General features: G+C 43.4%; 3 protein-coding genes across 4 annotated transcripts in view; 2 read left to right on the top strand and 1 right to left on the bottom strand.

The window, feature by feature from the left end:
* The window catches only part of mnat1 (MNAT1 component of CDK activating kinase), a 33,478-nt gene extending 28,905 nt beyond the window's left edge, over window positions 1-4,573 (bottom strand). The window contains exon 1 of the mRNA XM_084569084.1: window positions 4,462-4,573. The gene's annotated coding sequence lies outside the window, so the exon portion shown is untranslated. The remainder of the gene's footprint in view (window positions 1-4,461) is intronic.
* Window positions 9-8,014, top strand: six4a (SIX homeobox 4a). Of its 2 annotated transcripts, XR_014699659.1 has the most exons (4): window positions 9-2,276; window positions 3,961-4,661; window positions 5,657-6,323; window positions 6,614-8,014. XR_014699659.1 is itself a non-coding variant. In XM_084569071.1 (3 exons), the coding sequence occupies exons 1-3, from the start codon at window positions 1,543-1,545 to the stop codon at window positions 6,268-6,270; spliced, it is 2,049 nt and encodes a 682-aa protein (XP_084425197.1). In that variant the 5' UTR covers window positions 9-1,542; the 3' UTR covers window positions 6,271-8,014. The 2 variants fall into 2 exon arrangements, 1 of the variants encoding a protein (XP_084425197.1); XM_084569071.1 differs by having other exon boundaries at window positions 5,657-8,014.
* A 5,992-nt stretch (window positions 8,015-14,006) lies between these two features.
* LOC311505489 (homeobox protein six1b) lies at window positions 14,007-16,421 on the top strand. Its single transcript, XM_084569085.1, has 2 exons — window positions 14,007-14,839; window positions 15,657-16,421. The coding sequence occupies exons 1-2, from the start codon at window positions 14,280-14,282 to the stop codon at window positions 15,949-15,951; spliced, it is 855 nt and encodes a 284-aa protein (XP_084425211.1). The 5' UTR covers window positions 14,007-14,279; the 3' UTR covers window positions 15,952-16,421.
* The last annotated feature ends 4,668 nt before the right edge of the window (window positions 16,422-21,089 follow it).

Here is a 21,089-nt window from a genome sequence, read left to right on the forward strand (position 1 = left end):
GGTCAGTTATATGTTTGGTATAGACTGATCAATAAGGTTTTGAGAAGATATTCACTTTATCTATCGAGAATAAATCACACTGTCACAAACGTTTCGTGAGAAAAGGTAAAAAAATATATATTTTATTCCAACTTTACAGGCAGCAGTGTGTATTATCCTGTGCTATAAATGTATAATAGAGACAGGAAATACTCAGTGAAGTGATAACAATGATAAAACAATAATGTGCTTGTCTTTTAAAAAGCTATAGCTCAAACAGTAGATGCTATGTTATTTCATCACAGCTAAACCCAGGCTTAGGTTGTATTGATTTATTGACAATGTAAATGTACAATACCAGCAACTGTCAGGGAAATGCTGGAGTACATTTCTAAAAAAAACGAAACACACACAAAAAAAAGCTCTATTGACCAAGAATGTATACACATACAAAGCACACTTGGAGCAGTGGACAGCCACACAATGTGCCCAAAAGTAGTTTAGGTGTTACCTAAAACTATATTATTTTATGTCAAAATTAAAATTTCTCGTTAAAAGTTAAGAAATCATCACAAATGTGACAAGGTGGACATAAAGTTGGAAAAACAACCATGTAAGATTTTGTGGGTGGGGGACAATTTATGGCTTTGAATATTCTAGCAACATATTTTAATCCTGTAGACAGATAATTAGACTTGTACAGGAAGGAAATAAATCTATAGCTGAGCAGAGTAACATGACACAGCACATGGATAAGATGCTGTGTGTCAGCGTAAATGTGGAGATGCTGGTTTGTTCAGTTGTTCTGGGATATTCTTATGTTATCTCACGTGACATTGTTATGCTTTTATAATTTTTGAGTGGCAGAATCTTAGAACACTTAGAACATTCACATCTGTGCTGAAACCTTTAACATTTTTCCCTTTTGTAAAATGACTGCTTTTAATGAGCTAACATAGATTTAAAACTGTAAAACCTCAGTCTGTCGAGTTAACTGGTTAAGTTTAGCATTTAAATGCCATTAAGTAAGGTAACTAATATTTTCTTAGTCGATTTAAGTGGCCCAAATCTCTTCAGACAGAGACAATGAGTGACAATATGCCCAGGATTATTTTCCTCTTAGATTGTCATACCTCGATATGGGGATAAAAATGCTTTTATGTGCATACCTACAGTCAAAGCAGCTGCTGACAATACAGACAACAAGGATATCCCGTTCCCACGATCCCAAAAGAACTCACCTTGCACAGGTGAGCTACGGGAGTTTAGCCTACTGGAAGTTATTTGACTGACAGCTGGAAACCAAACATTCGTGTCTGAATCCCGCTCGCTCCTCCCTAATGGGGCCCTCGGCGGCCAATAGCGTGGCTCTCTTGCAGATAGACCCCAGTGTGTCTCCCTCCGGCTCCAGTCCCCGCAGAGTAAAAGTCACGTTGGAAGGAAAAGGGGAGAGAGATATCTACTTACAGCTGCTGTCAGATATCCGATCGCATTCGCATGGCGAGGAGGTAACCTGATCGAGCTGGGAGGAGTGACTTTACCAGGGAAGGCTTGAACAAAAAAATGTCTTCTTCTTCTGCCGGAGAAGTCACAACAGCAAATGACATCAAGAGGGAAAATGTGAAGGAGGTGGATACGCGGGAGTGCATCAAGCTTGTGGCGCTGGACGCGGTGGAGTTGTCCATGGAGCGCACGACTCCCAACACTGACGCGGTGCGCACGGAGCTGTTGGTGAGCGCCGCTTCCTCTCTGGCTTTCTCCCCGGAGCAAGTGGCGTGCGTCTGTGAGGCATTGCAGCAGGGAGGCAATGTGGACCGGCTGGCCAGGTTCCTGTGGTCCCTGCCACAGAGTGACCTGCTCCGCGGCAACGAAAGCATCCTGAAAGCCCAAGCCCTGGTTGCTTTCCACCAAGCTCGGTATCAGGAGCTGTACAGTATTTTGGAGAACCACAGTTTCAGTCCGTCCAACCACACCTTTCTGCAAGATCTATGGTACAAGGCCCGGTACACCGAGGCGGAGAAGGCGCGGGGGAGACCTCTGGGTGCCGTGGACAAGTACCGGATACGGAGAAAGTACCCTCTCCCCAGGACTATCTGGGACGGCGAGGAGACTGTTTATTGTTTCAAGGAAAGGTCGCGAAACGCGCTGAAGGATCTGTATAATCAGAATAGGTACCCGTCTCCGGCCGAGAAAAGAAATCTCGCCAAGATAACAGGACTCTCCTTGACCCAGGTCAGCAACTGGTTCAAAAACAGGAGACAGAGAGACAGAAACCCGTCGGAAGCACAATCCAAAAGGTGAGGCAAGAAAAAAAAGAAACACACCATATATATATTTTTTTTTCTATCACAGATCTTTTGTCGACCAAATTATAAAAATATCACAACTGGTTTGTGCGTAAAATACGCATTAAAATAACTCCTCGTAGATACAAAGTTTTTAATGGAGGGGCGCCTGTACTATTCCCACTCGAGTCAGTGACTAAGAATACTCTGAGTATTTTGTGCTCTCCCGTCGGGTGAATTTGTGACGGGAATCACTAAGCGCTGATAATTAAGAAAAAGTATTTGCAAAAGCGTTTGGAGCACGCTTTTAATGTTTTGAAATATGAGGCTGTTGCCATTGAGATCCGGTTTCAAGTGTGTTGGTGCTAAGGGGCATGGAAACCTTTAGCAACAATATAGCCAACAACTTACACACTCCAGTGACTGCCAGAGTGGATAACTTAGATGAAACAATTCAAACGAGAACTTGGATGGTTCATTTCTTCTCATCCATTTGTAGCGTGCGTGTGTGTGTGTCCATGAACACACTGGCGCTACGTGTGTCCCAGACCAGCACATAAATCATTTTCATGATCACTTTTTTCCCCTCTCGGACCAAAAAGGGATCTCAAAGCTTCCATCAGCTCCTGCGCTTCATTTCATAATCCTCAGCACAAACAGAAGTGAAATGTGAAGGCTGTTCTTTCATGTTTCCCTCTGTGTGAACAAAGATGACGCACACCTGGTGGAGGTGACCCCTCTGTCTCTGTCTCGAACACACACGCACACACTCACAGGACACACACTCACATTGTAAATCCGTTTTGAATCGCCAGTAAAAGTATTCTTAAACTGGGTTTAAACCTGTTTATATCACGGCTTTCTAAAACAAAGACTGCCGTCTTAACTTGCCTTTATATATTTCCCTGGTAGTGGTGGGTTTACGTGTTTGTGCGTGTGTTGGGGGGAGTTTAGGGGGGGTGAAGAAGTGCAGCTGTTTTAATCAGTCTTTTAAAAGGAGAAATAAAAATACATCCACGTTGTTTTTAAAGTCTCTTCCTGCTTTAAATCTGGAAAAAATACGGATTTTAATTCAACGTTTTAAATTGTGGGGGAGAAACAAATAACTGCTCTGAGCCATTTGTTCCGTCACGCCATCGGGGCTGGCATTTTGTCACGCCAGAATTTATTGCGCCAAATGGTGGCACGGTTGTTGACGTTGATTGGTTGTTGTCAGTGCAGCTCTCCATGAGGTAAGAGGTCCACACATTCACAAACACAGCCAGCTCTTCAAAGCTGTGTAATAACACAGCAACAAATGTGCCTGCTCTGGGCTGCAGACAAGATGCGGGTGGAAATAGAGCGAAACATACAAGTTTACTCTCTAATTGCAACGGTGTTTAGTGTGTGTCTTCCCCAAGAAATATACATAATGGGAAGAAAGTACTTACTAAGTGAAATGCTCATTTTCAAGCAAATACTGTCTTGATCACTTTCTAACAATAATTAATTACAGAAATTGTTGCTTTTCGTTTATGTGAAGAATAGGTCATGGTTTTATCCAAAATGTAAAACAAATCTAAAACAAAGCTAACAGAGCTTGTTGAGTTGTCTTTTATCCAAGTAGGGATTTGCACACTTAAAAACAAACATAAATATGTTCTTTTCTGTTTTCTTTTGTTTTGTGACACTTGCCATTCCCTGCCTTTTTCCACAGTGAATCTGACGGCAACCACAGCACAGAGGATGAGTCCAGTAAAGGCCAGGAGGAGCTGTCTCCTCGTCCTCTCTCCAATTCTTCAGATGGAGTGATAACCCATGGGGCTCTTCCCATTCAAACGGGACCTCTGGACAGTGGCGTGGTCATCCAACAGATCGGGGACATCAAGATGCCTCCTTGCTCCAGCAGCGGTGGCCTTTACAATGGCAGCCTGGTGACCAGTAACACACCCTCCACCGTGTTCCACAACGGTGGCTCGTCTTACCTCCACTCACCTGGAAACATCCTCTTCAACGGGCTCAATTTGGGCATCCAGCCCTTGGCTTTCAACCCACTGAGGCCGTCTGGAGGCGTGCTGCTGGGGGGCTCTGGAGTGGACATGCAGATGCAGACAGAACAGGAGAAAGGACTGGGCAATGCTGAGGAATCCAACCTGCAGTATGCCTCCTACCCTGGCTGTGTGAATGGAGCAGAGGTGAAGCTGGAGGGGGTACACACCATAGCTGCCCAGAATGGAGGCTCGTCCGTGCTGACATTCAGCTCCCCATCAGGTGCTCTGCAGCTGGGTGGCTATAGTTTGGTCCAAGTACCAAGTGGAGTCTCTGACAGCGATGGCAGCTCATTACTCAACAACGACGTAGGTCTTCCTCCCCTGCAGCTCTCCTCTGCCTCTTCTTCCTCAACAATTACACAACAAGGTGGGTTCAGGAAATAATTGACACTGTTGCATTTTGTACTTTAGAAATATGTGAAACCCACTGATGTGGAACTAGCAACAATAGCACAATCCAATGAATAAATATACTTAAAGTGCACATAAGAAGGTAGAAATGATATCTAAAAACAGAGATATTATAAACACACAGAGGCATACACGTATCACACATTTAATCATTTTAAATTTGCTATGATAAAAGGCTGTTTTAGCCACACATATACAAGATATGGGACTGTATTAGAATAAACAAGATCTGAATTTAACCTAATGTAGTCTTATATCAGCCTTTTACCTGCTCCCTTGATAAGAGGTCAGTGCTGCCCTTTGCCCTCCTTAAATGTTTAAGTGCAGTGCTACACGTCTCTGGTGATTTGTCAACAGCTCTACTTTGCCCACCCAATATATCTTAGCTGCTTTGCTGGCTTGTCCGTGTTTGGGCCATAGCCCAAGGGCCTGATAGTCCACATAACACAGAGCAGAAGGAACAGGGGAAAGGACACACACACTCACGTACATATATATATATATAGAAGTGGTGGTCCTTTCAAAACCCCAGAGATGATTAAAAACAAGTTCCAAAGTCACCATCACTCATCGTCATTACACTCTTGATCTCCAAAGCAGGGAGGGGAAATATGTTTCAGACAATCAGAGGCCATGAAATGCACCAACAGGGGATAAGCCATTACAGCACTTACTTTGACATAAAGCAGAGATTCTGCACCAGCACGAATAATAAGGAAAAAGCTGAAAATCGCAGCTTGCTGTTGAGTCATGGCAGGCCATTGCATGTGTCCTCTGGGGCACTGTGGGGTTGAGCTTAAAGAGCACAGAGTGTGTGAGACACACAACAGCAGTTTCGGGGCACAGGCCTGCAGCTACAAGTGAGAAGGGGATCCAGCAGTGGGAATGGGATCTACTGTAGTCAAACTGGAGGTATACTATATGTATTGATCTATTGTTGTCTCACCACAGGTACCATGTCTTTGAATAATATAGCAGTGAGCTCTTCCAGTGACGACTCATTCCAGCAGCAGGACAAGCTGACCATGACATCTCTGCATCACAGTACAGTCCTCTACAGCATGAACAGTGCTGGCCAGCCGTCCATCAAAAAGGAGCCTCTGGAGGGAGGTGTTTACTCCTCGTACCACCACGGCCTCCACCTGGACCCCAGCGGTCAGATCAGCTACACCACCCCCAGTTCGGAGGACATTTCCTCCAGCCAAGGTCCAACCTCGACCACTGAGGTCACCGCCGTCAGCTCGTCCAGCCACGAGCCAGAGGTCTACACCACCCTCACCGTCAGCACGCCCCTGATGGCTCAGACGGACCCCAGCAACCACCACCTACACCCCACAGAGTACCTCGGTGGCCACGAAGTCCGGGGGGGCGCGCCCTCACATCTGATGGGCCCCGGCATGAACAGCAACTACATGAACCTTTCAGAAAACAAGGTGGGCGGCTCGGGTTCGGGAGGCATGAATGAAATGGTGCGGGCGATGTGTGGGGAGATGGAGGCTGCGGAGGGGAAGGAACTAGCCAAACTACAGACAGTGCAGATGGACGAGGACATGGCTGACCTTTAACCTCAAACCTCTCTTCTCACAGAAGCACTCATGTCCGCCCAAGCAGCGATATGGTGAATCTTTATACTTTTGTGTGTGTGTGTGTGCGTGTGTGTGTGTTTTTTTTAAAACCATTCATTTCCTTTAAATGTTAAATTATTTTTGTTCATTTTGACTTTTACAATGCACTCTAGTCAGAGGAGAAGCCGTGTGGGTGGGCTTTATCAGTTTATCATAAAAATAAAAGAAGCCTGTGACATGTTTTAAAAGCCCCGTTCATAAGACGAAACATTATGACTGTTATGTGCTAACAGAAGAAGTTGCTGTACGTATTTGAGCCATGTTTAAATGTGCATTTTTATAGACAACACCTGCTACTTCCTGTTGAGTGGATTTGATCTGCAGGAGCAGGTGCTGGAATTCCTCGGGTCATGTGACCGGGATGTTCCTCCAAACTAAATGCGTCATCTGGGTCAAACCAAAAAGGTCATTCTGGAAGTGGGGGGAGAGAGAGAGAGGGGAGAGTGCCTCTGTGAAAATGGTCAGTCAAACAGCAACAGCCTCACTGAAAGACTGAACACGTACAGAGAATAGGTCAATAAACACACGAAGCTGCTGATTTAGGAATAAGTGTCCTTCAGTAAGCACTTTAAATTCTCTAAATGCCTCTCATATCACTGCAAAACCCTGCTTCTGTGCTTTAAACCATACCAAATGACTAAGGAGTTTTGAATATGGGAAGGGAGTTTAAGACGAATGTGCCTTTCTGCTACGTAAAATACACCACGGCGTTGCTCTGTCTTGGCGTTTGCACTACCATAATCAAACGGGCTTTGTTTTCGAGGGCATGTCGCACATGACAGACCTCAGCAAATGCACACTATCTCAGCAATGACTCCTATTTCAAGCCTCATCATCAGCCAGTGAGACGAAGATATGAATGATGATCCAAAGGTCGCGCTGCCGGTAAACATCTCGTTCATCACATGTTGTTGTTTATAATGCTGCAACTCATAGTATGTTAACTAGACGTGACGACGCTGTACTATATCACGTTTCTCTCCAAAATGTCAGTGATTGTGATATTTTTCTACAAAGCCAGAGATAAACGGCGTCAAGTGTGTATGCTTTTGCAAAAAGGAACAAAAGTACGGAAGTTACAAATCCTTTTTTTTTTTTTTTTTTTTTTTTTTATAGTCCACCTTTTAAAAAAGAGAGAGATTGTAATCACAACACTTTGGACACTAGTGCCTTTTTACTTTTGTTTTGTGAATAACACTAAAAGTAAGCTCAGCTGTAGCTCTTGCGTCGGCGCACACGGGCAGTAAAATATAGCAGCTTCGGAGATTTACCACCGCCGCCATCGCTGGCACATTTGTTGGGTGTCAGTTGAGTGTGAGCGTGGAGCCCATTTGTCAAGTGCGCTTTTCACAACAGGAGCCTCAAGTTCTTGCTGTCACACATGACCATAATAGCACATTTCGACCTCACAGCCAACGCGCAACCGTACACATTTATCAGTGAATCTCATGCCGTCATGCTAGTGGACGTGTAACACTTTTTTCTTTGTCAGGATTTTATGGCACGGAGCTGAGTGGACATTTCAGTGAAAGTATCCTCAGTGCTTTAATGTCAAACACCAAAAAAGATAAGTTGTGGGCAAATAGTCAAAATTGATGGTCTTTTTTGTTTTGTTTTGTTTTTTAAAATCTTAGTTTGAATTATATGTTTGTTATCTGAAATTATGTGAATGTATTTTTCTAAATCTCCATACTGCAATAAAAGTTTATATTTATAAAAACATATAAGCTGTTTTTTTGTTTTTTGTTTTTTGTTTTTTAATTCTGTATTGGAAATTTAGGTTTGAGATGCCTGGTAACATTTTAGATTGATCGCTCCCTCAAGATTTTAGTGACACGACATGTCTGTGATGAAATGTAAGTTTATGACAGACCGAAAAACACATGTCCAACGTTTAAAAGTCCTGTGTAGCCAAACTGTGAGGATCGGGGTAGAGAAACTGGCATATGCTGTAATCCAGCAACCCTTGTGCAGCTCTCTGCAAACCTGCGGTGATCGTTTGCACATGCCTGGCAACCTGGAGTTCATTAGGCCTCCTTTTCTCATCTCAGCCTCTGTAATTCAAATAAACAGCAATGAGATTTCCAGAGGTAAAGCTCCTTTTGGGTGGGGGGTCTGGAGCTCCACGCAGCTCGGTCCAATCCAATGGCCTTTTCCCTGAGCGAAGGCCAAAAAGCCCCCACTCCCAACTACAACATGTGGAAGAATGAATCTTAGGCGCTGTCACTCACAGACACTCAGTCTCCATCCAGACAAGAGCCTCAGCTCCTCATATGGCTTCAGGCGATTCTCTGGAAATTCACAAAATCCACCCAATACTTGTTTCACTCAGTGGGCATCTGACCAAACCAGCCTGGAGAGATAAGATGGAGACAAAGTTTGACAAATGGATGAACAGCGGGGGATTTTATTTGATTCACAGCGAGTCTGCGGTGGATTATAGGAGTTGTCCTCTCAACGGATCCTGGCTACAGGAGTTATATATGATCTAACTGATGACCTAAATAAACAGAGGCTGTTTGTCTGTGCTCACTGTTGAGGCACCGAGAGGGAGAGAAGAAAAAATGGCAGAGACTATCGGGAAAGGGAGGGAGAGGCAGGCAAGCGGGATAAGGTTACCTGTGCACAGGTGACCTCGTCGCCATGGGCAGTGGATTAGCTGATTGTTAGGTATCGGGTAACTCCTCCTGTAATATTGAAGAGGGTGAAAACAGCTTTGTTGGAGCCCAGAACAATATCCCATTTGCTGCAGGAGCCCATGCTCTGTGGGTCTCACGGGGAGGGGGGGCACAGAGAACTCCAAATCCACCTTTGTGTATTGTACCTATGAATTAGACTGAAAAGGAGCACAAATGCCGCCACAAAGATGTCGTGTTGTACCTTTTTTCACGCCATGACGTTGAAATTATTTTAGATTTTACTGCGTGAAAACCAGGGCGTCCCCGTGTTCAAGTAGCAGCATTTTGTCCACAATTTCAAAAGCTGAACGTAAAACATTCTGCAGTAAAAACAAAAAAAAAAAAACAAAAAAAAAAAAATAAGAGGAGAAGGAACTCCCCCAGAACTCTGGCCTTATTAAAAACACTGACCTCTGATCTTTCAGATGGTTTCAAAGCTGACATTTAATGCGGCGCAGCAGACTGCAAGCCATATGTAACATGACCTGGGGAGCACGGTACTCCACTGCTCCACGTCCCACTAATGAGAGGGCAGGGGTCAGCGGGTACCAGCCTGCACATACAGACCCACCATACCGGCCAAGCTAAGCCCTGGCAGAAACAGAATCCACTGGCTCTGAGTGGGATGTGGAGAGTAGGTAGTAGTGTTTATATAAACTATGGAAGGGAAATAAAAGCCCTTGGAGGGTTTACTTTTTCTTCCTTAGTTGTCACTTGGCAGAGGAGGAGGTATGTGCACATGCCTGCTGCATCATCTAGTGTGGCAAGAGGAAGATGCTGCCAGCATGATTCACTGGTTTGTTCTGGACCAGAACAGAAAACATAACTCATATGGGCAGTTTTAAGTTTGCACGTGTGAGTTTGTGAGTCTTTGTCTCTATCTCACACACTCACAGAAAGAGAGAGAGAGAGAGAGAGAGAGAGAGAGAGAGAGCAGCTGGGAGGCAGCGACATGTCCACACCACTGTGGTCAAAGGTATTTCCCAAAGTGAAAAACACCACTTTGTAACAGGAGCAGAGCGCGTGGGGACGGAAATGGCCGGTGAAGATCGTGGACACAAACCGCACACACACACACACACACACGCACACCTGCTGCACAACCGCGTGACTCCTAAATCACGAATAAGAAACTCATCCTCCCAGGAGTTACATTTTGACTGCCGTGATCGCATTGTCATGGCGCCCCCTCCCTGCCAGCGCGCACACATGGTAGCCGCGCCTCACGTTTTTTAAATCGTCCCCTTCGCTTTGTTTACCTGTTTGTCTGCCCGTCTCGTCTGTTTATTTACCCAAGGCCCGCAGCTAAGAGAGAAGAAGAGTTTCTCCAAAAACAAATGCGCTCATCTACGTATGCCCGGGGTGTGTTTACCGAGCAGAGCGCAGTAAAAAGCCAAAGCCGTAATTGCATATTTGCGGAGGTGGTCCTCTGAGGAAATGCGTAATGATTTTGATGGGGGGGCTAACCCCAGTGCACTTGTACCAGGTCTAATTTTCCAACATGACAGGAAACTCTGTTAAGCTGATAATTGCAGCTCCAATTTCATTTAACTCACTCATGTCAACAGTTGTGCTTTGTTTTGAGAGTAGGAGCTGCCTTTTTTTTCTACTGCCGCTCACCTCAGCTAATAAACCGCTTCAGGTTTTAATTAAAGACACATTCAGGACATCTTGAATTCACCAGAAACTCTGAGCTGATGACAAAACACTGATTATATTCATTTATCTGAATGCGGTGAGTCAAACACAGCACACAAAAATGTTCCTGCTGCAAAATTTTGTGATGCATATCATTACTTTGGTCAAGTTTGGCTATAAGAGCGAAAATTAATTCACAAAAGTCGTTGTTGTTTGGGTTTTAAATTAATAAATAGTACAATTACATATTATTTTATGTAGTGAGAAGTTTCCATTGAATGACACAAACGTCCGGCCTTCAAAAAAAAAAAAAAAAAAACTAAACAAATGCCGGAGGAAATCTCACATTTTTCACCTAATTTAAACAGTATCAGCTTTGTTCCAGTCGATACAGCTGAAATAGCACTTTGAATTCAGATAGAGTGAAAACCATCTGTTCACTGAGCCAGTGGCCGTTTCAGTTTTCCTCCACAGTTTCACAAAAAAAAGGAAAAAAAAAAGAAAAAGAAAAGAAAAAAGAGCCCTCCAATAGGAAACAGGGTCGTTTTTGATGATGACATTTTTATGAAGTGTTTTCTAGTCTTTTGAGTTTTCTTGCTCTTGTTCCCTCGGTTTGGATAGCGGTGCCATCGCTACTTTTCACGTATTTTTTTTTTTTTCCCCAAAAAAAATATGAAAGTCAAGTTAGTGTGGTAGATATTGCAACTACTACTAGTGGGGCTGATTAATAAGCCACTATCCTGAAGTGGAATAATTTCTAATGCAGACACCAGCGCAACCCAATTTCTAGCCCTGTAGCTGATTAAACCAGTTTAATGCGGGAAAAAAAGACCAAAATGTTCCTCAAGGTGAAAGGACTCGTTTTAGGTTTTACAGAAAAGTAAAGATAGATTTTTTTAAGTTGGGAAATTTGTGTTTTTCAAAGGTAAAAGACACGTGAGTTTTGCGAAAGAGAGAGAGAGAGATAAATCTGTAACAAGAATAAGGAATCCCTGCAGCGTCTTTCTGAAACGAGTAACGAGTGATAGCTGAGTATTGCATTACTTGTCCGGGTACGAGGAGCCCGGCGCTGGCCGAGCAGAGGCGGAGAGTCCACATCTTGAAATAATCTCGCCCCCCGGGCTGCTCGGGTTAAAGGAGGAGGCGCGGCGCAATGTGGTAGAGATATTAGAGAAACCCGAGAGCCGCTCATCAGACAGCTCATTTACTGAAGCACTGAGGTTTTACACAGGCTGAGTGCAGCCATAGACCCCAGCCTGTGTCCACCCAGCTCAGCATTTGAATCAGGGGCTTTCAGTTTAGTCCTCCTCGGCAATGTTTTTTTTTTTTTTTTTTTCTTTCGCTGAAAACATGAAAATTAAGTTTATTAACATTTAACGTCATACAGCAGCCGTTTTATTTCTCACATTAAAGAGACAGGGCTTTTCTGTCACAGCCTGGGTTAGGGGTTTGAAAAGTGAAAACAATCTAAATGAAATAAGAGGATTTTCAGGTGTGTTTCAGCCAATAATGTGACATTTCCTGCGGCTGAAGTTTAATTTCAGCACGGCGAGAGACTTGCTATTCACAGAGGAGGACGTCTGCGTTATTTATCTGAACGAACGGGCTGCTTAAAACAAGAAATTATGATAAATTATTATATTCATATTTTTTTTACTATTATTTTACACAGCCAATAGTGAAATAAATATGGCCTGACAGGAGCTGTATCCAACAGACGTGGATTAAAATTTCTTTATTTTCAGCAGCCAAAGGCTTTGCCATTCACATTATTTAATATTTTATTGTTTTGCTTTTCAAACATATTCGTCCATAAAATCGTAAAATATAAACTACAAGTCGACTGTGAAACTCTTCAGATCTGTATTCTGTATTTTTTTTTCCAGCTGATCGACAGCTACTAATAAAAAAAAAATTAAAAAAAAAGCTCAAAGCATTTTATTCCAATAATAAATATCCTTTGGCGAGAACTCCTAAGTGGTTGTGTGTGAAATTGTTTAAAGTTAAATATTATTTTCGAGGCCGAGTCGTCTTCCATGTGACATATTGAAAGGGGGTTTAGTTACAGACTCTGGTGCAGATAAAGAAACGTGATCTATATGGCTCAAACCAACAACTGCACCACCAAGAACCAGTGTCGCAGAGAACTCATTTACTAATGGATTGGTTTAGTGTTTCACCCCACAGAAAACACTGGAGCCAGTGCGGTGCCCGTCTAATCCCTGAAATATAAATGTGCAGTCTAGAAAGACCTCTTAAAAAAAAACGCGTCATGAGGCAGAAACGAGAACAAATAAACAGAAAATAAATGGAGAGAAGGGAGTCTTTTATTTGCCCGGATTTAGATCTGGATAAATAAAATGCATCTAGGTTTATTTAGTTAAAATGTCAACTCTGTTGTGCCACTGTATTGAAGGATGCGTGTTGTGTGTGCTGCTGAATTTGTACTTAGTGTTTGTTGTTTCCAGTGCTAAAGATGTTTGGCAAATTGTCTTGCAAGCTAAGACCATGTGGTATTTCATATCAGCCCCCCCACTCCCTCGCTCTCTCTCTGTCTCTCTCTCATACACACACACACACACACACACACACACACCCATACACACTTAAGTGGCTGGTTTCCTACTGGTGGTCTATGGCCCATAACACGTCTGGCAGGTACTATAGGTTCCTCATATAAAAGGCGTGCGTAATGGCACGAAATGGACCCAAACTATCATAGGAACTTATTAAATTATATCACCCCATAAAATAAACACCTTCGGTAATTAATAAACCATCAAAGGTGGGGATACAACAAAATGTTCAATCTGCATGTAATTAGTGGTGGGCGTCCACCACAACATGCAGTGATGGTAAATCAAACGGTTGGAAAAGAAAAAGGAAAGAAAAAACAATTAAGAAATCACATTTTCATGTATTAGTTTTTGTAAAATAGTAAATATTGCGTTTAGTTTCTAGCTGCTTACTTCATTTAGAGATTTAAAGAGTGTTATTATAGAAGTGTCACTCCTTAGATGAGTGTAAACTATGCCTTTCGCGAATCAAAAGCTTTGTGTATTTGTGGGTTCACGCTCCACTGACTGTGGTTACTGATAACGCGTGGAGAAGCCCTGTGTGGCTTGTCCAACGTGGGGAGTCTATATGGTCGCCGTTTAAAGAAGATGTATATTCAGAACATGTTAATACGGCTTTTTAAGAGGCCTGTAATAATTGATTAGTGTTTAGGTGCTGCTCTGCTCCCTCAGCTGAAGCGGGAGAGGGACTGTGGGGGCGGGAGGTGGGAGCGCTCCTATTTCAGCCCCTGACGCACTGCCTCTGGGGAGGAAACGGAGCTGCAAACTCAGTCCTGCTCTGCTGTACAGGGTGCAGGGCAGAGGGAGAGCCAATCACCGAAACGCACAGGCTCCCTTTAAGCCTGACATATCTCCAACAGGAACAAATTGTCCCAACAATCAACATCCCAATCTGCTGCGCGCATCAGGGGCCGGAGTGGAGTGGATAGCCTATAGGCCTGTGCTGCGCGGACGGCTTGCGCTGGATTGCATTAAGACTATACTACTATAATCAAAATAAACGACAGCTATCGCTTTGGATATCGGCGTTTCGGGCGGAGGAGTGAGCTCGGACATCATGTCTATATTACCGTCCTTCGGGTTTACGCAGGAGCAAGTGGCGTGCGTTTGCGAGGTCTTGCAGCAGGGAGGAAACCTGGAGAGGCTCGGTCGCTTCCTGTGGTCTCTACCCGCTTGCGATCACCTCCACAAGAACGAGAGCGTCCTCAAAGCCAAGGCGGTGGTAGCCTTTCATCGGGGGAACTTCAGGGAGCTTTATAAGATCCTGGAGAGCCACCAGTTTTCACCGCACAACCACCCGAAGCTGCAGCAGCTCTGGCTGAAGGCGCACTACGTGGAGGCGGAGAAGCTGCGCGGCCGGCCGCTCGGAGCTGTAGGGAAGTACCGGGTGCGGAGGAAATTCCCGCTGCCCCGCACGATATGGGACGGCGAGGAGACCAGTTACTGCTTTAAGGAGAAGTCCAGGGGAGTGCTGAGAGAGTGGTACACGCATAACCCCTATCCGTCCCCGCGGGAAAAGAGAGAGCTGGCCGAGGCCACAGGACTGACCACCACGCAGGTCAGCAACTGGTTCAAAAACAGACGGCAGAGAGACAGAGCTGCAGAGGCGAAGGAGAGGTACGTTGAACTGTCACAGCCTCGGCGCTGCTGTTAGCCCTCCATGGAAAACATTTCAATGTTCAGCATGTTTCAAGAACAAATTAAAGTTTGTCATAGCCTGGGAGACGTATTTCCAAACTGCGGCTACGAGCAAGAAAAAATATGAGAAAGAAAAGACACACTGCTCTGACAGTATCCTTAAAGCAAGAGAGAGAAAGAGGACGGAGCAAAGAAAGAAATATTTCTAAGAGAGGCGTGTGTGTTAGGCCTAATTAATTTTGGACACGTTTCCAAATAGACATGTCGTGATAACAGTGGAGGTGGGTAAACAGTAGCGTGTTGTTATCAAATGATGGACTCTCCTCTGAAATGTTTGACTCGTCTCAATCGGAATTGTGGCCTAATCCACATTAAATAAAATGAAATAAAATAAAATACAGGAATTTGAAATTGCAAATAATACTCTGAGATATTTATTAAATCTTAAAAAAGGAATGTGGCCACATTTTTGGATAACCGCGTTGAGTTAAGCTATGTGTTAAAGGTTAAATTAGGTTAAAGCGGAATCAAAACGCACACAGCTCACTAGTTTTAACAGAATCAGTAAATGATAATTCCTCATGAACTGAAATTAAACATCAAGTCTCACAGTTTTTCTCCAAGGCCTATTTTCTGTTTCGAAAGTAAAATAATTACTTTTGGTTTATTCACAATATTTAGGCCTATGTCAGCTTCTTAAAATGTTTGTTTTACCTCACTCATCTAATGCCATCTTTTAAAATACGAGTACGCCTTCTGATTTTCCCTTCTTCTTCTTCTTCTTCCTCATTTCCAGAGAGAACAGTGAAAACAGCAACGCAGGCGGCAACAAACAGAACCAGCTGTCCCCTCTGGACGGAGGAAAGTCTCTCATGTCCAGCTCGGAGGACGAGTTTTCTCCACCTCAGAGCCCCGACCAGAACTCAGCGCTTTTGCTCCAGGGCAACATGGGTCACCCCGGGGCCTCCGCGTACTCCATGTCCGGGCTGGGGGGCCCACAGCCGGTGCACGGCATGCACGGACACCCACACCAACTGCAGGACTCCTTGTTGGGACCTCTAACCTCCAGTCTTGTGGATTTGGGCTCTTAAAGAGGCCGCCAGATTATTATATTTTACAACAACAAAAAAAAGAAGAAGACAGAACACGAAGAAGACTGATAAGTGTATCGGATTGAACACATGTATGAAATAACACTATAGTAGCCTACCTTATAATATAGACTGACTTGTCTGTCGTTAAATTTGGTTAGATCAAAACTCCTTAATGCGCTTAACCTATATATCCCCACTGACAGGAGGTTTTCTCGTCTCCTGCACACGAAAACACACAAACAGGACCTTTCTGAAACTCTTAACTCAACGGGACACTTAACTGGACTGCCCATTTGCTTAATTTATGATATTTTGTTAAGATTACGAAAGAATAATGGCAACTTCCTGCGATGGAAACTAAGAGGTAACGTTTTCATTAGACTCATGGTAATTAGTTTCCAATAAAACAAAAGTAATACATTTGTCTCTGTGTTATTTGTGTTTTTAAGGAAAAACAAAATAGTCATTAATGTAGATTATACGCCCCAAATTTGTTCAAATCAAACGAAGCAAAGAGTGATATTTGAAATTTTACTTTTAATTAGTTGCGAATTGAAGTACCTTTATTTCTTCTTCGTTTTTAAACGCGCAGATTTTTAAGTATGCGCCTTAAAAAGTTGGAAATTATGCTTCACGGATCCTACAGCCTAAACAAATCTACGTTGGTGGGATGTGACTCGGGAAATATTCTGAGTCATTTTGCAGGAAAGATTAAATCCAGCTTCACGGGTTCTTTGGTTTTTAAACAATAAACCAAGAGTCATAAAGGGAAATTCAATTTAATACAAATGTGAGTCAACATCAGCAGCTGCCCGTCAGGAGGATGTTGTGTACACACGAACCAGCTCTGGCAGCTTTGAAAATCGTCTCTGCTCCATAATACAATGTTTGGCCAATGGAAAGAGTTATTTTTTTTTTTCTTTTCTATTTTTTTTTTTTTTTCCTCGTCATTTTTAGCCCGAGTGCTGAGGATCATTGGTTTTTTGTTGCCGTGTTTTCTTTGCTCTCTCCGAGAGTTTGTTCTGTCGGTTCCGGGCCATGGGAAAGAGTCACCACTCAGCCTTTACCAGCTCTGGATTTCCACAAAAAAATATATGGCTGATATTACTGGCTGATGATATATATACAGAATTTAAACAAAACAAAACAAATTATGAGGGGTTTAATAACAGACTAATAGATATAACTGAATAATCAGATAACATCATTTGTAGACACTCCCTTATAGACACAATAATAATAAAAATAAAAATAATAGTTTTTTTTGTGGGACAGAATCTGGACTTCGGTGAGGACAGCTCTCTTGTCCCCCGCCCCCCAAAACGCTCTCTTTTGGGCTCATGTCAGGGTAAATTGTTTTGAGCAGAGAGCACCGAGGATTTCCTGAGCATAATCTGAAACAGTCGCCGCTTGCATTACTGCCTGATTGCGAAGATTGCAGGGGCTGCAGGGGCTGCAGCGCCCTGCTTCAGTGGAGGGACCTTGAGAGGTATTCTGCATCCCAGAGGCCTCACTCTCACTCTCTCAGCATATCATTTCTACTCAAACACCACGCCTGCCCCCCTCTCACCCCCCTCCCCAACTGCAGCCCCCATATCACACACAGTTTTCCATATGGCTGTGAGTGACTGATGTGTCTGGCTGTCCTCAGCAGACCTTCAAATCAACAGGGTTTTGGTCAGTGGTTCATTTAATCTAATTTGCTGGAAGATACTCTGTTATTTGGATTAAGTCAAAGTAGTAAAAAAGGAGCTTTTTATGAGGAATGGTTGCTGATTGTGGTTTATTGACTTGTGAGCAGTGCATTAATGTTGTCTGAAGCCAATATGAACTACTTTATATACTGAAATGCGTCATAGTTTAATAAGAAATTATATGATTTGTATGTAAACATTAGTCTACAATACTTCCCACCCAGCACTGGAGTGGAATAGGGCGGTAAACTGCAACAAAATTGGAAAAGTAAAGTGTAAACATATCACAGCTTAAAGTATGTCGGCTTGATGTGGAACTTTTCTGACTAAATAAGCAGAAATTACAGAAAAAACGTAAATACAGAGTTCATCAAAAGGCCTTTTCTCGTGGTGAAAAGCTGAGAGAGAGTATTTACGTTCAGCACTTCAGTGACTTTCCGTAGTTGCTGCACATTTAACAAATGGTGTCAATACAAAAAGTGAGACTGTAACTAGAAAATGCCAGTAGAAAACGTGAAAAATGCACAAAAAAATTATTTATCTGCGATACTTTTACATCCCTTTTAGATGCAAAGTGGTCACAACATAGAATATAGGACATATGTCATTTGTAAAATCAAATTAAAAGCGTCAAGAATTGAATTTCCAATAGAAAATTTAGTGTTGCAGCCCATTTTAGCCCAGGGAAATTAGATTTATCGCAAATACAAACGTATAAAAATGGTTTAACTTGTGTGTAATTGCATTCAAAAAATATACAACTAAAAGTATCCCACAGTATTGCCCATATGCATCACTCAGCAGAGGTCAGCAGAGAGCACAGGTCCTGTAGATCAATGTATAAGTCTGAAAACAGCACGTGTCCTTCCCTATTGGCACATGGCGTGGATAAATATTCACAAATTAACAAACAGGTGATCACAAAGCCACCGAAGAGACTTCTCATACCTGTTAATCTAATGACAGCATGTCCGGGAGAGTACAGACACAGCAAGGATTAAACAGGCTCTGTGCCACATGACAGGGAGAGGCTCTCAGAGTCACCTTCAGGATGTGCAAGAGACTAAAATCAATCCGACACGGAAACGCCGACAGTGCTTTTAATCACGCTCGAATCCCTAGCTCCCGAATCAGGAGGGACAGAGTCTGCATTCATAAATCTATCTGCCGCATCAGGGGCCGTGTTTTCCTCTCATCAGCAACAAGTGCAAGTGGAAGGCCTGCCCCAGACTATGGACTAGATGACAAAAGCCGGAGGTAACGTCAGCCTTGAAGCAGGCTGGTGCCAGGAGCAGCAGCTGCTGATGGCAAACAGAGTCGGAGTCATCAAAAGGGTATTTCATTTGTCATAGGCGTAAGTGGCAGTGGCTCTAAATCAACAGCAGGAAGGGCCCTGACGTGTGCAAATAAACATGGAGAGTAGCCCGCATGGGCCTGCGCAGTCCGCCTCAGCTGGGCTAGTGTTTTCTCTGGCACCGACAGGCATCTCTCATATGAGGACTGAATCGAAAAGCTGAGAAAGTTTTGGTTGAATTGCCTCTGCACGGTCTGGTGCCTGCAGGTAGCTTTACTGCACATGGGAGCCGGGTGTGAGACCGTCCCAGGTATCCATAACCACAGGCTGTATGAGGGGTGTGTGTCAGAGGAGGAGGGGGGGGGGAGAGGCGAGGGGGAGAGGGTGGGGGTTAGGCGGGTGATGAGGGACAAAAGGATCTTTTCAGGTCTGCCTCAGAGGGGCGGAGGTGGTGGTGCGGGAGGGTGGGGGGAGGCAGGGAGATTTTCTTACCAATGATGCATGGATCTGACAATGTTCCTGCCTGGCTGAACCCAGAGGCAGATACAGGCCGTGTGTGTGTGTGTGTGTGTGTGTGTGTGTGTGTGTGTGTGTGTGTGTGTGTTTGCTTGTGCATACTCACGTGTACAGGTCTGGGAGTGTGTGTATCTGAGAAAATGAAAATAAAAGTGATTAAAGTAAAACTCACACCGTATCTAGATGGCTATAGGGGTCTGCTGTATTTCTAGGAGACTGTAGAAATTACACTACTCTGTCTGAAAAAATGTTAATTACACTGATGCGAGGGCTCCGAGCCAAAGACAGCTTCCACTCACAAGAGTAGGAAGCCATTCAGGAAGCTTCTATGTGACGGAGCTGAAAGAAATATTTATCTCTTTCTCCCAGTCGTCTGAGTGATGCATGACCCGGGGTTCAGACACGAGGATGAGGAGGAGGAGACTCTGCGGATGATCCCTGACTATTAGGGTGTTAAATAGCATGTTGTATGTCAAATGAAGGACAGCGTCATATACATTACTTGATGAAAGAGGCGGGGGTTTTTCTAATGCATTACAAGGAGGCGAAAAAAAACCCAAAAAAAACACAAGACAAGATAAGACGTGCATGAATTGTCTTGTGTAAAAAGAAATGTGGCCAGAAGGCACAGGCTCACATAACGAACCCTTCCTGAGACAAAACCCGGCTCTGGTTGCCGCGAATCAGATATCTATATTTTCGGAGCTGGGAGAGAAAGCTGATAGTGGCATTAGTCTCATATGTTTGATCGGGAAAGTGACTTCAGTCTGGAGGACGTTATAAATGGGTGTTTCATGAAGAAAACTGTAAGTGAGCGGGAAACACCTTAGAGCATGGGGCAGAGGCAATTCTGAACAAAAGCACGGTTAATGTTTAATTTTTGATGAGTATAGCTTTCCTTGAAAAATAAAAAGGGAGAGGTATCATAAGTTATGCTCAAATAAAGGATCAATAGTTGTTATTCTATGAATGAATGTAATGAAAACGCCCAAAGAAATGCTTCTTGATGCTCTTACTCTGCTAGCTGTTAATGTAAAACACAAATATATAGTTTCATTGTTCTAAAGAGGCCGGTTGGAGTGGTTTTTACAAATGTTACTCAAACAGCAGTAAATGACAACACATTAACACAAAGGCTGATAATTAATCAGGTGTTTACAACAGCACGACTGGAGGTTGTGTGTGTGTGATGAGTAAAAATAAACTACAGAAACCAAACATCCTGATGAAGAAACATGTCAGTGTGACGGGTCTGATTCATTTACATAAACAGTTTGTACGATTGTGATTTGTCTTTTCATTTACTCGCAATGAGAAAAAAATGTAGTCCTTCAGCATTTAAACGTTAAGGCAGAGGACGATAAACACATCAGGAGGAATATTATAGTGTACAGTTTCAGTAAAATCTATAAAAAGTATATTTAAAATGTGTTCAAACTGTGAATCAGGGGTTTAGAACTTTGTTTGTCTCTTTAAAGGACTTTAAGGATGTATTTCAAAATGCAAAATTATTTGCTGGATGACTGACTGGCTTACTGCTCGTCTTCTTTTGCTGAAGCTAATAGTAAAGTGTTGAAATTTGAACTTGCAGTTGACGTGGGCCAGTAAAAATAACATAGAGATTAGGTCTG

Source organism: Chelon labrosus (assembly GCF_963514085.1).
Source record: "Chelon labrosus genome assembly, chromosome: 20".
In the NCBI taxonomy this organism is placed as follows: Eukaryota; Metazoa; Chordata; class Actinopteri; order Mugiliformes; family Mugilidae; genus Chelon; species Chelon labrosus.